Raw genomic sequence first — 16707 nt, forward strand, 5'->3', positions numbered from 1 at the left:
GGAGACCAGTTAGGAGACTGCTGCTCTGGTCTGGATGAGAGGTTGAGGTAGCAGATTAGGACAGAGGCAACAGGAATAGACAAAATGTGACTATTTTAAGAGCATGTGATAATCACGTTGTAGATGAGCAATCTGAGCTAAAGTGATTTCCAGGAGGTCCAAGCGGAGACGGAACTGCAAGTCAGGTATCCCGAGTTGATGTCCGTGCTCTTTGTAGCACAGAGCAGTCTCTCCCTAGATAGACGACCCAAAGGTAGCAAAAATATTTTCCATGTCCCACGGTGACCAGCATTTCCATCAGTGCAGGTGGAAGAACATGAAGTGGCTGGTGCTGTCTTTCTCCCTCCAAGGACTGGCCAACGCCAGGATTTCCCACAGCAGGGTGAGAACCTGCCCCTCCCTGACAGCCCTGCAGCCCATGGGGTCCACTACCTCTTACCTTCTGCTCCAGCTCTTTCCTGCACGTCAGCTCTGAGTCCAGCCTCTCCTCGCATTGCTGCAGACGCTTTCTGAGGAATTCGTTCTCCATCTGGGCACAGTCGAAGCGCATTTGCCACTCGTCTGCTGTTGGAGAGAGAGTGAGGGACACCAGGATGAGAGGCCGAGTGAGCGTAAGGTGGGAGTGTGAATGGCTCTCCTTCACTCTCCTGGCTCTTTGCACGCAACTTCACTATTCCTGGAGCTCCTGCACCTCAGCCTTGGACTAAGAAACTATGCTTTAAGTCCAACTTTTAAAAGACTCTTCCTCCAGGCAGCCTGTCCTGACTACCTCCAACTGTCTGAAGTTCTTGACTGCTCGGTGTTCTAGGATTGGTTACCTAATGCTATTCAACTGCCTCTACAAGTGCACTCATACCTGTCTTTTTCCAAGGAAATTCCATAATCCTTAAGGGCAAGGGAACTGTTTTAAGTCATCTCTGAGTCCTTCATATACTCTAGAAGAGTTCCCTACACACAGCAGATTGCCATACCTGTTGATTAGTGAACCTAATAAAATCATAAAAGGAATCATCCTGCTGACCATCCTCATGGTATGTAATCATTGACTGTTGCTTGAATTAACAAATAAATAAACTAGCAATAATTCAAGAGTCTACTAAATGTATAGCTATAGAGACACTGGTCACAAGATGTCTCCATAAGATAACATGGATACCAAATCCCTTGATTTGGTAAAAATCTCAAAAAAATATCATTTATTGGTTTGATTAAAACTGTTTGGCTGTATATAATGGGCTAGTTTAAGTTATGATGTCTTATCTTTTGACCATCTGAATAATAGAATAATGCCCCTTAAGTTAATGGAGCTGTGGAAAACATTCCACAGGAGACAGACTAAGATAGAGACTAACCACTTATTCTTCTATCATCCACCCATCCATTCATCCACCCATCCTTCCATCCATCCATCCAAACACTCACTGAGCACACCACTTTGTACCAGGCAAAAGGGATAAAGAAATGAATAAAAAGCAATTTCCACCTACCATCCAAGATAAATCTAGTGGAAGAGACACAAACATGTAAAAATATAGCTGCAACCTAGTATGACCAGGACTTTCATAAAGAAGCCTAAGGAAATTAAGGAGAGGACTCAAATTCAAAATGGCAACAAACTTGTTTTGTTCATCATTATGTTCCCAGAACATATTAATACTAATGCTTAGCATATAGTAAGTGCTCCATAAGTTTCATTGGCTAGGTGGATGGATGAGTGGGTAGATGAATGGTTGGATAAATGGTGGGGTAGAGGATTAACAGATAAATATTTGGGTAAATAGGTGGAATGGAGGATGGATGGATGTTAGGGTGGACAGATAGGTGGGTGCATAGATGAATGGATGGATAAATTGATAGATGGATGCATGAATAAATGGATTGATAAATGGATAGATAAATGAATGGTAGGTTAGATGGATAGGTGGGTGGGTGGATGGATGAATAGATGGCTGAATGAGTGTATGGATACATGGATGGATAGATGGATGAATGAATGAATGAAGAGATGAATGAATAAATGAATGGTAAGGTAGACAGGTGGATTGAGTGATGGATGGATGGATGGATGGCAGGATTAAGCTCTTGGAAGAGGTGACCCCAATAGAGATTTCCATATAACCAACCCAAAAGAAGGATGATATAATATCAATAGTAAAGAGTTAAAGCTTGTTCAAGTTTCCATCAAGGTAATAATATCATGATGGGAAAAGAATACTGTTTCTTCACCAGGAAGAAGTCTCACGGCAACAAGCAGCATGACCTGCAAAAGGAAGAGGAGGGAGCAGAAAGCATTTCCACAGCTGTGTGTTCCATGCCACGATGAGCTGCAGAGCAAGTGCCATGAGCAGGTGAGGAAACTGTTCTCCATCCTTCACGGCTCCTCTCCACCTCTGACTCCCCTGCCCACGGGTGCCACTCTAACTCAGTATGTGTAATTCAGCCTTTTACTACCTAATCACCTTTTTCCTGGGTGTATCTGATCTCTTCATTTATATAGCAAGTATCTTGCACGCAGGGCAAACTACTTCCGTAACCCCCACAGTGTCCAGCTTGGTGCTGGGTACATATCATAAAAGGTGCTCTTTAAATATTTATCCATGCATAAAGGAAAAAATATTTTTTAATAATTCATACTCCATCTTGAAACATAGAGGAGGCTGTGGTACCATTGCAGTGGTATAATTAAAATGTTTTATTGCTTCTTTCAACTTTCCTATATTTTAGAAAGTTTCTATAATGAGTATGTATTACTTTCATAATGAAAAACAAAATATTTGTGGGTTGGCTTCTTGGAATGAGCATCCGGAGATGAGAGCCTATATAGCATTGTGACTAATGTGCCCACCAGCTAAGCACATTTCTCCTGCTCATTAACTCCCTGTCTGTCCGCAAGAGACACACTGGGGAGCATCATTTAGACACGACTCTCAGTCAGATAAAACTGGCACTGGTGACGTTCCCGGGCAATTGCACTGCCCCATGCTGCCGGTTCTGTGCCAACATGGTACCCTCCTCCTACGTGTACCTACCTTGTTGGGTCTCCCATATCAGAAAACCTCAAACTCCTCTGTTAAACCTCCCTGGTAAGTACCTGCCCCGGGGGTAGCCAAGGTGGGAGGATGGAGCAGGAAGCAAATGCACCTTTTCTCTGCTCCACAGACCCCTGACCCTGTTTCTCAGAGTGTCTCTCACATCTCAATAGGCATACATTCTCCGGAAGGAATGATGCTAACATTTTATAAAAGCCGATATGCTGGGCTTTCTTCTCACCCAATTCTGTTAGGCTGGGGAGAGTAAGAGACACAGGGGCAAGTTGACAAAGATGTCAGCATCCAACACCTCCAACCGTGCTGGGATGAGTCTCTAGGCAACTGTATAAGAAGGGGACAGGGGACCCCCCAGAAGCTCCTGGCACTCCTGAGCAAATCTATCACTGGCAAGGCCTCAGTCCTCACACCTTCTCACCGTTCAACACCTGCCGAGTGCCCGATGCAGCTTCACCATCTGCAAAATGGGGACGGTAGTAGTTTCTGCTCCACGGGTGGTTGTGAAGATGGACAGTGATCTCATTAGTTCTTGCAATAATAATGATAAATCAGCTAATATCATGGCTATTCAGCACTCTGTGCCACACACATGGCTAAACACTCTCTATTGGTCATCGGAGACCATCTCCCCTTGAAAGATTAAGAAACTACGACACAATTGCTTTCCCCAAAGCCACCAGTCCGATCAGAGACAGAGTCGAAGTTCGAATCCAGAAATGTAACTTCATAGGTTCCACTTTTAACCACTGAACTGCCTTCCTCAAAACGTATTTTAAAAATATGCATATAAATGAAAAAGCGCCTTGTCCTTAGAGTCACTATTTTTTAAATCATTCTCTGAATCATTACTAAACAGCACCTGTCACACCGATGATTTGTTATTTGGGATCTATTGGATTATCCATATAATGTCTGCCTTCCATGACACTGTAAGCCCCAAGAGGGCAGAGGCTGTGTCTGTTTGCTCTGCCGACGTCCCAGCCCCTCATGCAGCGTCGAGCACCTACTGAACGCTCAGTGTGCGTCTATGAACGATGAATCAAATGAAAAGGCAGCTTTGCCCAGCAGCGTCCAGCCCCGAGGGTCCCAGGCTGCTCACCTCCTCCAGTGCGATCCCTTTCCAAGGCATGCAACTGAATTTTCTGCTGGGCTTCTTCCAGCTGTTTCTCCACTTCTCCCAGATTTTTCTGGACTTGCTCATACTTGCTCTGGAAGAAAGGGCTCAAGGTCCAAACCAGAGCTTGATAGAAGCCTGGGCTGGTCTTCTTAACCATGGCACCTCCAAAGCCAAGACTTAGGAAGACTCAAATGTTCCCCAGGCCCTTGAGCATGGGAGTCAGTCAACCTGTGCATCCTGCTTGGGCACACTGATCGCAGATGTGAGCAAGGGGGGCAGGCCCACCTCCTCCCAGCCACCCCGACCACTCACCTTGAGCTCCTGGACCTCCCGGAAGGCCTGGAGCCGCTCTGCCCGCTCACCCTCCAGCACCTGGCAGGCCACGTCCCCTTTGAAGCGCTCATCAGCGAGCTCCGTGGTCAAGTCAGCAATCTGGGAGTGGAGATGGGGGCGTTGAGGAAGGGTCACTCATTGGTGCCTGTCTCCCCCCACACACTCCACAGGACCACCCTCGGACAAACCCTTGGCTATCATGGAACAGCAACCCTTGGGTAGAGCCAAGTGGTTAAGAGCACAGACCAGAATTTTACTGGTCTTGGTGTGGTAGAACTCTCGGTCCAACACTCCGTAACCGTGTGACTTTAAACCAAGCAGGAGTCCTATCTGATTCTCAGTTTTCTCAATGTCAAAGCCGGAGAGATAACTTGCAGAATTGTTTTGAGGGTTACGTGTGATAACCCATAGGAAGTTTAGCACTGTGCCTGGCACATGGTAGGTGCTCAATTTAAAAAATAGCTCATTTTAAGAGAATATCTTCTTAACCATCTCACTGGACTGACCAACACCGTCTCTCAGTAAAACACACCAATGACTGCCCACCACGCCGGAATGCTCTTAGGCAGACCTCACCTGTCTACAGTTCCCTGGGGCTCATCCGCCCCTACCAGGGGACAGCCATGCACATCCAGGGTCTTACTATTATTCCAGAATATTACAAGGGCACAAACAGTTCAGTTACATAATTTGCTTCTGCACAGTTTGAGTCAAAGTTATAAGTGTGCATCGTACCCGTTAGGTGTGAACTTACCCGTCCCCTCCACCTCCTCCCACCTGCCTGATTTCCGTTGAGCTTATTTCCATATGTGCACATAAGTGTTGATCAATTAGCTCCAATTGAGTACTGAGTACATGTGGTGCTTGTTTTTCCATTCTTGCGATACTTTCACTTAGAAGAATGGTCTCCATTTCCATCCAGGTTAAGAACTCAAGCAAATCAACCAGGATCATTTTTTTCTGTGCTCCCAACCTGTTTTTTTTTTTTTTTCCTGTTGCATTTTTACTGTAATTATCTATTCAGCTAGCTATTACATAAACCTTTAAAATAAGACTGGACAAAGAGTTTCCATGAAAACTAGGTTAAACACTTCGGAATAAAAAAAAAAAAAAACGTTGCCAAAGAAATGTAGTGCAACAACTTAAAAAAAAAAAACCAAAAAACCTGGAAGTAAAAAATTAGGTTTCTACATTCAAATTGCTTTGCCATTTGCTCTGTTATAAAGAAGTCAAAACTGGAAATCATGGCTGTGTATTAGGAGTGTGGTGTAAGAAAGAAAAAAGTGAAACTCGAGTTAGAAGCTCATACTCAAAAGGATGTACTCCTACCTTAGAAATGCGGTAATTTAATTCATATGTGTTTTAAGTTAAAAATAGAATTTTTTTTAATGAATTCCCACTTGTATTGATTTTTTTTTTTCCCAATTAACTGACCAAACCCACATGGTAAATGGGTCAGAACTTCTGCGGGATGGTTGTTCTAAAATGCAACCTTCAGGGTTTGAGGAGGTGCCAAAGAAAGTAAGGACAGAAATATGTTAGTGAAGTGTTCATGGCCAAGAGGCTCAGACACAGCCTTGCATAGAGGAGAGGTGGATCACGAAACTGAGGCTACCTCTTACAAGAGGCAGTGGCTAAAGTTAAGAGGCAGGAATTTTTTTAAAAGAGGTTGGGTAGAGGGTTCAAGACCAGGTTCAACAACTAATCTGCTACGTGATCCTGGGCAGTCCCTTCCCCTCTGGGGCGTTGGTCACCTGGGCTGTAAAATGCACTGGATTGGGTGAGGTCACATATCCTCCTGGTGTGTCCGTTCTATGCCGTGAATGTTGTGTTTGAAGATGTCAAAACACCTCACTCTCCCACCGGACCCTCTGTGTCATGGCTGGTACTTAGGGGCGACCGTGGGGTGTTTTCACACAGAAGCTGAATGGTCTATTACAACGTGGAATGTAGCTGCCCTTTAAAACTAGTCTCTGTCGATACATCAGCTCACAAGCTGTCTCAAAATTTACTCAGCTGCCCAATGAAGAAGGAAGACCCAGATCTACATGTTCTGACATTTTAAAAAAAAAATCCCCAAATACATTGCCAAAGGGGAGAAAAAGCAAAGTTGCAGAATAGAATATTTGGCATGATCTCATTTTAATTTGTACTTGCACAGAACAAAGCACTCCCAAACTGCTAAAAGCAATTTCTTTTCCCCTCTGGAAGAATGGACTCAAGGGGACTCCATTTTCCTTCTGATGCATCTCTGTATTGTTGATTTTTTTTTGACACTTTGCAATCAGAAAACAAATGAGAAAATAAACAAACAAAATAAAAATCTTTTTAAAAGAGCCAAAAAAAATAGTTGTGCTCCAAAAACTGGGGCTGCTTGGTGTATTCTATGCTCCCCACCTGCTTCCCTCTCCCAGCCCATCTTCTTCCCACCTTGTCAACTGTATCAATGATTGCTCAGCCCAAAACGCAGATTTCAACAGAAACAGAGAAAAAAGGAGGCTTGGGGAAGTTGCACAGCAAGTAAGTGGCAGAGCTGAGATTTGAACCCAGACCTGTTAGATCCAAGACATGGCCATCAGCGACTGAATGGGGGTGCTCTCCCGGGGTGTTCCTGGTTGTTTGGCAATGACACATCTTTTTGCTACTCCTACACTGTTGTTTTTAAAGTGCACTGGGGAAGTCCTTGAATGACCTGGGATGGTTGTTAAAATGCAGATTCCTGGGCCCTCAGCTCCCCAAAACCAGAATCCCTGAGGCAGAATCCAAGAATCTGCACTTCAACACGTTCCAGGGTGATTCTTTTGCACAATGCAATTGTGCATTCTTTGCACAATGCAAAGAATTACTGCCGTGGAAATGGTCAAGGTCTCCTCCTAAGTTTGGCCTCACATTTTGCTTTGGGTGGTTTATATTTGCTTACGGCCATGCAAAATCACTCTTGCTGGAACAGTGCTGAGATGCACACAGTGCACGCTGGTGTAGTCCAGGAATGCCGTGGATCACACCTCCAACCCCCCCACCACCCCCATCCCTGAAATCAGCATTCATTCCGAGCACCGAGACTGTGTTCTCCCCCCCTTAGCCAATTAGCGTGAAACTTAATTTGTGCTAATCAGACGGAGCAAGGGGAGCACAAAATTAATTTAATGCATTAATTTTGAGTTTCACAGAACCCAAAGTCTGGAGCCCAAAGGACAATCGGTCCTTTCAAATTGGGGAAATGACAGATGCTTTTCACGGAGACAAGTAGCCCCTGATCTTCCCTTGTCCCCACAAATCCCTCTCCCTTCCCACACGGTGGGGCCCGGAGTGGGCACCATGCCCGGAGCTGTTAGGGGAATGCAAAATGAAAACCAACTTAATGAGGGGGAGAGCCAGGTTCACAAACCCAGAAGGGTCCCTGCAGATTAGTCAAGGACCAATTAACTAGAAATTATCTTGAAAACCTCCCTGGATCTACCACTTGGCCAAATCAGCAGAAATATTCTTTCTACTCATCAGCAATGACTCCACGGGCCTGCTAGAGAGAAGGGGACAGGAATGAATGAATTTGCTGTAAATTTTGTAGCGAGTCTAAGAGAAATAATACGTCCTGTGTACTGGCACCATTTGCAGCTTGGGAGAGCAGTGAGTAACTGGGATTTGATGGACATTAAGTGCTGGCGCTGTCACTGTTGCTTGTTATTTATGGATCTGACAAGCACTCTATGAGCACCTACTGTGTACCAGGCCCTGCTCTGAAAGACCCCACTGTGCAGCTGGAGAGACAAATAAACCACAGGGGCACACATGGGCCTTGGCTTGACCCTATTCTCAGCTCTTATATTCAAGGGCTCTTGAGCCCAAAAACCCTCTGACCCGCAGACAGCAGTAAACAGTGACCTTTCCTCTTCTCCTGCATGTTTCAATTAGCACAGGAAGGATCTGTTCATTACAACTCCTAGCATGAGACACAGCTCACACTCTTGGAAAGCTGGGCGTGGATCATCACTGAGCTGCTCTGTACATGTTACCTTCTTTAAGTGCATCACATACCTTATGAGGAGGGTATTTTTGTTATTCCCTTTTTACAGAGCAGGAAACTGAGGCATGGGAAGGAGAATGATTTGCTAAGGCTCAGAGACGGTAAGTAGCAGAGGCAGTTCAGCCCAGGTGGCCCATCCCCCGGCTCTTAACCACCCTGCCCTCTTCCATCTCACATCCACCATCTGACTCAGCGCCCCCACCCCCAGGCCCGGAGGTCAGCAAAGCAGGAGCCATTGTCCTCCTGGAATAGACCAAGAAGCCACAGCTCAGGGAGGCGAGCTTAGAGCCAGCAAGGTACAGACAAGGCCAGACGAGATCTGGACCTCAACCCCCTTGCTGGGCTTTGGCCAAAGGGGGCCTACGTGGACACCCAGGGAAAGGAAGCCCCCACCCCTGTCCCCATCAACCTGAGCGAGGAAAAGGGAAAATGAGTCAGTAAATGATGGGCCAGCCCAACTGCAGCCCCAGCTGGCTTCGTGTGCTGTTTGTCAAGGAGATTAAGCTATGGATGGCTTCGGTCTCATGGTACTGCCCTCTGAGCTGTCTCAGGCAGCGGGGGAAATTCAGAACAAATCTCCAGCTTAGTGTCAGGCTCTGGGACTCCCCAGAGCACACGCTGGGCATCAATTCAGACATCACCCCGTGCCTTCTTCCCTTCCAGGGAGGAATCCCAGCTGGGCACACCACCCACTACTAAGTAATAGTAATAGACAGTAACCATAATAATAATCACCATCACTGGCATAGGTTCACCCACAGAACCCTCCCAGTGCTCGGAGGTGGGTACTGATATTGTCTCCAGGCTGCAGATGAGGAAACTGAGGCACCAAGGTGCAGACACTCACCCAAGGACACCAGCCAGCTGGTGGCTACGGAGCCCTCACTCTTAATCACTCCCCAATCTGCCTCCTGGGGACTCAAAGAATATGTGTTGAATGAACTAATCTATGAAAGAAATCTAAACAGGTGCCAGCTCTACAGCCTCTGGCATGTCGGCGGAAACGGGGCCACTCTGGTAAGAATGCCGGCGGAAGGGTCATGCCGCTGAGCGGGCCATGTGGAGGTGACACAGCACCAACTGGCCTCGGGGTCCCTCCAGGGAGAATGGGCAGTTATAGCCTTTCAGGAGCTTTAGAGGGGACTTCAAGGGCCGCTAGGGTCCCCAAAATTCTTCACCCAAAAGAGGAAACAACCCCTTGGGGTCCTGGTACCCACAGATCCCATCTTGAAAATGTTCTTTGGTCCTGCCCTCCCTTCAGGATGGAGTCCAAACATCTAACATGATTCTCATGGGCCCAGCAATCTGGCCCAGCTTGGTGGCCTGTCCCCTACCCCATAACCACTCTCCCCACACACAATACTCCAAACGTCAGGACTGCAGCTGCCAGAGAAGACCACGTGCTCTGTCTCTGCTCTCGCAGTGCCCTCTCCCTGAAGTGTCCCCTTGCCTTGTCACCTGGCTAGCTCCTGCTTGTCCTCTAAGACCCCTCCCCTAAGGACCCTTCCCTGAAGGGCGTTAGCTAACCCCACTGTGGTCATCTGTGAATGTGGCCACACTGTGGCCACAGCACCTCTGTAGCTGTCCGCCGGAGGGAGACCCTCCTCCCAAGCATGTCCCAGCAGTGAAGGCCCAAGAGACCCTGATGTCCTAAGCCAGACAGTAAATCAGGCTGCCCCTACTCCCTTGGGGAGCGGGGAGCTACCAGCCCAGTTCCCCACAGAAGCACCATGACGCCATGGCAGGACCATGAAGCTAGGAGTCTGGACAGCTGGGGTGTAGTCTGGACTCAGTGGCCAGTTGACCCCATGACCCTAGCAAGTCACTTCCCTTCCCCTCCTAGAGATGAGCCACGAGCCACATGCATGGTCACTGTGACCAAACTCCCTCAGCACTTTGCAAATGGACTTTCTGACCTAAATTCCAGTCCCCGCTGTACCCTGGATTCTCTCTGTTATTCCTTACCAAAAAAGCAAAACCTCTCAGGCTAATGAGGCCAGAAATCCGGAGTGCTTGGGCCTCAGTCTTTTGCCATAGACAAGGTCTTAAAGAAAACCCAGAACATATTCCAGACAGGGAAGAAAACACCCCTACCCTGACCCCGGTCACATGATCCATGTGCTCCCAAAGTCTTATAGGTACTTCGGACAAGAAGGCATGTGCTTCTCATGAAAATAAAAAAACCCACTTTGCATCAAGGCAAATTTTGCACGCTTGAAGAATATTTATAGCCATCTTCTCCTCATCTCTTCTTCTGCTCCCTCACAAATGAAGCACTTAAATCATTTTGCAATAATGTCTTTCCAATAAGCCTAGTCAAATGGAGTTTCCACTGATGAGACACAATATGTTTCAACAACGTTTCCATTCATCGTTTCTTCTCTACTGAGACAGACGGGTGGGGTGCAGCGGCTGCGAACGGTGACAAGCGTGTCTCCATGACACGTGGCCCTGAAAGGGTGTCTGACGCCCAGCTGTGAACAGAAACTGCCTTCCAAGGAAGCAGACTCGCGCGGAAGGAGATGCCTTTCAGCTGTTGTCTAGTCTGATGTTTCTCAAAGTGCGGTCCCAGGATGAACAGTTTCAGCATCACCAGAGAACTTGTTAGAAAGACAGGCTCTGCAGGGCCACCCCAACCCTGCCGACTCAGAATCTCTAAGGCTGGAGTCTAGCAATCTGCAATCCGATAAGTCCTATGGGGGATTCTGATGCATTTTCAGGTATAATAACCACTGCTCTAGAGAGTCATGACCGCCTGCGGCAGGGTCACCTTGGGGTTTGTTAAAGAACCAGTAGAAGAACCACCCCCCTCGTCCCCACCAAGACCTCCCTCCTGCTTCAAACCTTCAGGGGATGGATAGTAGAAGCTACAGGGTTAACCACTTCCCAGGTGGCTACGATGTTTTTTAAAGTGTAAAAGCAACAAATATAAGGCGGCAGTTAACTTTTTTTAGGGGGAGGGGAATTAAAGCCCTTTCTTCAAATAAAATCTTACACGGGCCCCCGTATACTGCATTTCACCAAATGTGAGCCGACATTGATTCTAAGATGCACTGTTAGAGAATGTAAGGAAAGAAGGCGCTCACAATTGCTAAGTATAAGATGCTGTTGATGGTTAAGATATGACCCAATTTCAAAGACGCAAAAAGGTGGAAAATGCGCATTTGAGAACCGACAAAATACAGAATGAAACCAAAAACTGCAGATACTGCAACTGATGCAGGTTGGAGAGTTCTGGAGCTCTTTGGTTTCTTCCTTACTCTTTGGCAGCCCCAAAGAAACTCAAAGTTTCAGGAAACACAATGTAAAATGACCGCATCCAAAAAGGCAAACCACAGAGTAGAAGACTATGTCTGCAATACATGTATCTAACAATGGAACTTATAGCCACAGTATATAAAGAGCTGTTGCACATCAATAAGAAAAACAATAGAAGAATGGGCAAAAGACTTGAAAGGCCACTTTGCCAAAGAGGATAACCAAATAGCCAAAAACATGTGAAAAAGCACACGATGGAAGACAATTTGGTACTACCACACACCCACCAAAATTGCCACATGGAAAAGACAGACACTACCAAGTGCTGGTGGGGATGTGAAGCACCTAGAACTCTCACCCATTGCCACGGGAGTGTAAATTAATGCAAACACTTTAGCAAACTGCCTATTAAAACTGAACATAGAAATAACTGTTATAAAACCCACCAATTCCATTCCTAGGTATATTTCTAACTGATATGTATAACATGTGCACCAAAGGACACGTACAAGAATGTTTATAGCAGGTTTGTTCATAACAGTTCAATTTTTAAAATTAATAAATAAACCTGGAAACAACCAAATGTCCCTTGAGAGTAGAATGGGTAAGTAGTGGTCTATTCACATAGTGGAATACTAGACATCAGTGAAAATGAATGATCCACAGCAATGCAGATGAATGTCACAAACATAATGCTCAATGAATGAAGCCAGACACAAGTGGGTCCACAGATTTGTGTGCATTTAGGTAAAGTTCAAAAACAGGGAGAAAAATATCTATAGTGTTAGCAGTCAGTTTGGTGTTATCTCTTGGGTGCTAGTGACTAAGGAGGCAAGAGGGGGACTTGTGGGGGAACTGGGAATGTTCTGTGCCTCCTTCTGGGTGTCTGTTGCAATAGAACACTGGTGTGTTCACTTTGTGAAAATTCACTGAGCTACACACTTATGATATGTGCACTTATTTGTATATCGGTCTTATTTAGAGTTTAAGAAAAAGGACGAGAAAGAGGAAGAAGAAGAGGGAGGAGAAGGAGGAACAGAAACAAGAGGAGGAGGGGGAAGGGATAGAGGAATTTGGGGAGGAGAAAGACATTATAACACTCAGTCATCTAAATGTGCTTCCTGGAGAAAGCACCGCTTTGACTTCTAGTTGAATTATTTTTTATGGGCTTGATATCATGCCCTTGGCTTGCAGTTCAGGATGATGCTACCAAAAACACTCCTACAGAGCCCCTGTTTTATTTACTGTGTGGCTATTCCTAAAGTCATACTTTACCATATCCCTTAGGGCTCCTTTTACAAGGATCCATGGGATAAATTTCCCTAACACCTCAATACCCAGAAAAGTTACTCTGCTCAAGAACAGGTGTTTTGTTTTGTTTTGTTTTGTTTAAATCTAGGCACAACGTGTCTATGGAATATCTTGTTTCCCTCTTAGCTTTGGCTGCTAGGAAGCTCAGTATTAGATTTTTCAGCCCAACTTTAATGGTTCTATTCACCCATTCTGTGTCTATTTCATACCAGGGAGCTGTGGTTAGTTGATGAACAAGACACATCTCTGCCCTGAGGGGTCTCACAGTTCAGCTGGGACACAGACATGCAGGAAGTTGTTAGAAAACAGTCAATCAATGCTCTGAGGGGAAACACAGGGCTAGGGGTAGCACATAGTAGGGCCCTAACCCACCCTTCAAGTGTCAAAGAAGTCTTCTTGGAGGAAGGACGACTTAAGCTGAGTGAAAGGGATGGACATTTACCAGGTGCAGAGGGTGGAGGAAGGTGTTCCAGGCAGAGGGAACAGCACGTGCGAAGTCTAGAGGGAGTCTGAAGCCAATGGTAGATTTCCATTTCCTAACTCTTTCCCCGGCTCTATATACTCTTCAACTTTTATTTCACTTCGCTCTGATTTTCTTTGCTCTTAACTTTTATCTTAATTTTTTTCAAGGCCTCATGCATCTTTTTGTAATTATTTGTGATATAAAGATGCAAAGAGCCGGGCAGAATACTCTGCAGGTGCGGACACTTGCTGGCTTGGTTCAGGTCGCCGAAGCCTGGGCTCCCTCCCTTCCTGCTACAGGTGTCCCATGAGCTGTTGCTCAGGATGCTGAGAACGTTCATCTCATCCCTCCAAGTCTGTCCCCAACAGCCGACGGGTGGCAAATCCCCCTGTCGGACCTGACAGCTGGTGATTAATGACTGCCTCGAATGTCAGCTCAGTGGGAAGGGATTTCTACAGGGAAGTCCCTGATATTCCCAACCAGCCCACAGCTCTTCAATTTATCACTTCTGCTGCTCCGCTCCTCGCTGCCTTCAGCAGGAGAGGTCAGGCAGCTTGCTCCCTAGAGACACGGGTGAGACTGCCAGGCACTGTGCGTCATTCCAGCTTAACAGTATTTTGCATGAGAGGGGTCAGGCTCAGGGTGGAGTGTCTCAGCCTGGCCTGTCCTTACACTCTGTGCAGATGTGACCCTTCCTATGAGGAGCCCCAGCCTGCTCCTTCCCCATGGCCAACTCCACTACTGACATTTTATTGTGGCTGTAGGAGTGGGCGTGGGTGAAATAGATACAATTCCACAGGGAGGATAAGAAGGGGTGGAAAAGAGACAGCTCCTTCCCAAACCTTATTCCACATCCTCCCATGAGCCAGCCAGGCTCAACTCGGGCTGTCAACATGGGAAGAAGAGTGTGTTCCGTTGGCTTTATCATAAATCCAATTACAGCTACCTTTCTCCTTCAACCAAACCGAGCGATATTATCAGTAATAATAACACCAGGTTCTTGCAGGTGTAGAAAGCCTTAGTTTTGCTCTGGACTGACAAATATCACCCCGCGCTGCCTCGGAACCCTTGCACTCGCCATTTCTACTCTTTCTCCCAGATCGGCACAGAGATGGCTACATCGAATTATTCAGATCTGGAATCAAAGTAGGCCCCACTCAACCTCCATCACTGTCACCTCCCTCTGCTTTATATCCGTAGCATGTCACAACCTGTAACTAGTTTGTTTGAGGTCTGTCTCCCTCTAAACCTTGTGAGGACAGGGACTTTACCTCGTGTCCCTAGCTGTTTTCAAAGTGTCCAGTCAAATGTCTACCACATGGGAGGTGTTCATACATACATGCTTGTTGAACAGGTGAATAAATGGGTTCCATTTGGTCTTCAACAGAACCCTGTGAGGTACCCAGGGCTTCATGGGAAAACAGAGCTGGGGGCCAGGCACAGTGGCTCACACCTGTAATCCTAGCACTCTGGGAGGCCAAGGCCGGAAGATGGCTTGAGCTCAGGAGTTCAAGACCACCCTGAGCAAGAGCGAGACCCCCCATCTCTACTAAAAATAGAAAAATTAGCCAGGCATGATTGCACGTGCCTGTAGTCTGAGCTACTCGGGAGGCTGAGGCAGGAGGATCGCTTGAGCCCAGGAGTTTGAGGTTGCTGTGAGTTAGGCTGAGGCCATGGCACCCTACCCTAGGAGATAAAGCAAGACTCTGTCTCAGAAAAAAAAAAGAGAGAAAGAAAGAAAGAAAGAAAGAAAGAAAGAAAAGGAAAGAAAAACAGCTGGGAATAGGATGAAGCAAGGAAAACACTCACTTAGTGTGCAAAATTTAAGGGGGTGCCAGAGTTCTCAGAAATCAAGATAAATAATATTTTTAATGTGATATTTTTTAAATGTCAATACAAAAAACCATGATGATTCAAATATCCAAATTTTAAACAAAGACCAGATCCCACTGTGCAGAATAATGCCTCATTTGCCTCACCCTAATCCTGGCCCACGAATCCTGCATTTATTTAAAATTTTGATATTTTGCTCATCAGGGATTTTTGTGCATTAATTTATAATTATTGCATTAGAATAAAAATATTATTTATCTTGATTACTGAGTGTTTGCCTGCCCTACCTTTACCTGCCTAAATTTTCTGTCTGCGATTAGTGCCTCACTCACCTCATCTTAGTTCCAGGCTTGGCATGCATCTGCGAAACTGTCATTGCAATCAGAATATTAACCATATCTGTCACCCCAAAAAGTTTCTTCTCGCCCCTCTATAATCTCTCCCTTCTGCCACTGCCCACCTTGACCCCTTGCAGTCACCAGGAAACCACTCATCTATTTTCTATTCATCATGTGCCAGTTTGCATTTCATAGAGTTTTATATAAATGGCAATATAAAGTTTGCTTTCCCTTTTATTAGCTTCTTTCACTTAGCATAATTATTATCAAGTTGTAACATGTTCGATTTTTTTTATCGCTAAGTATTATTATGTTCTTTTACCTGTTGATGGACTTTTGAGTTATTTCCGGTTTTAAAGTATTGCAAAGAAAGCTGCTTGACCATTCATGTGCAAGTCTTTGTAGGTATACATATTTTTCTTTCTCTTGAGAGAAAGAATAATATCTAAGAATGGAATGGCTGGATCAAATGGTAGATGTATGTCATTTTAAGACGTTGCCAAACTGTTTTCAAAATGGTTGGATCATTTAACATTCTATCCAGCAGTGTATGAGAATTCTAGGTCCACCACATTCACATTGACATTTAGGATGGAGAAGAGTGATGACAGGATCTGGCAGAAAGTAAAAGCTGAGAAAGACTTAAATCTGCCTTTACTTTGAGTGCATTCCCAACCCCATGCACAGATCCATTGGCTGAGGATATCCATCCGCTCAAGTTGTTTAAGTAAGTCCTCTGAAAAATCATTAGGTGACCACTAGATATGTTGATCAAGGTGTAAACTGTAAAGCCAGGCTTAAAAATAAAATTAAGAATTAAAAAATAATAAAACTGAGCAGAAACACCAGCAACTGAACATTGTGTGTGAGATAGACTGTATAGAATTAATCTAGGAAAGCACTGAATAAAAATCCAAACAAACAGTAGCAAAAATTCTTTGGGGAAGGAGGTATTAGTTTTCTGTGCAGTGTCACAAATTGCT

General features: G+C 45.5%; 1 protein-coding gene across 1 annotated transcript in view; it reads right to left on the reverse strand.

Moving 5' to 3' along the window:
• The window catches only part of MYO18B (myosin XVIIIB), a 236673-nt gene that overhangs the window by 117354 nt on the left and 102612 nt on the right, over nt 1-16707 (reverse strand). Inside the window, exons 25-27 of the mRNA XM_012644105.1 lie at nt 4477-4596; nt 4147-4255; nt 440-564 (exon numbers count right to left, since the gene is read on the reverse strand). Of these exons, the coding sequence (XP_012499559.1) occupies nt 440-564; nt 4147-4255; nt 4477-4596 (354 nt within the window). The remainder of the gene's footprint in view (nt 1-439; nt 565-4146; nt 4256-4476; nt 4597-16707) is intronic.

Source organism: Propithecus coquereli, unplaced genomic scaffold (assembly GCF_000956105.1).
Source record: "Propithecus coquereli isolate 6110/MARCELLA unplaced genomic scaffold, Pcoq_1.0 Scaffold206, whole genome shotgun sequence".
In the NCBI taxonomy this organism is placed as follows: domain Eukaryota; kingdom Metazoa; phylum Chordata; class Mammalia; order Primates; family Indriidae; genus Propithecus; species Propithecus coquereli.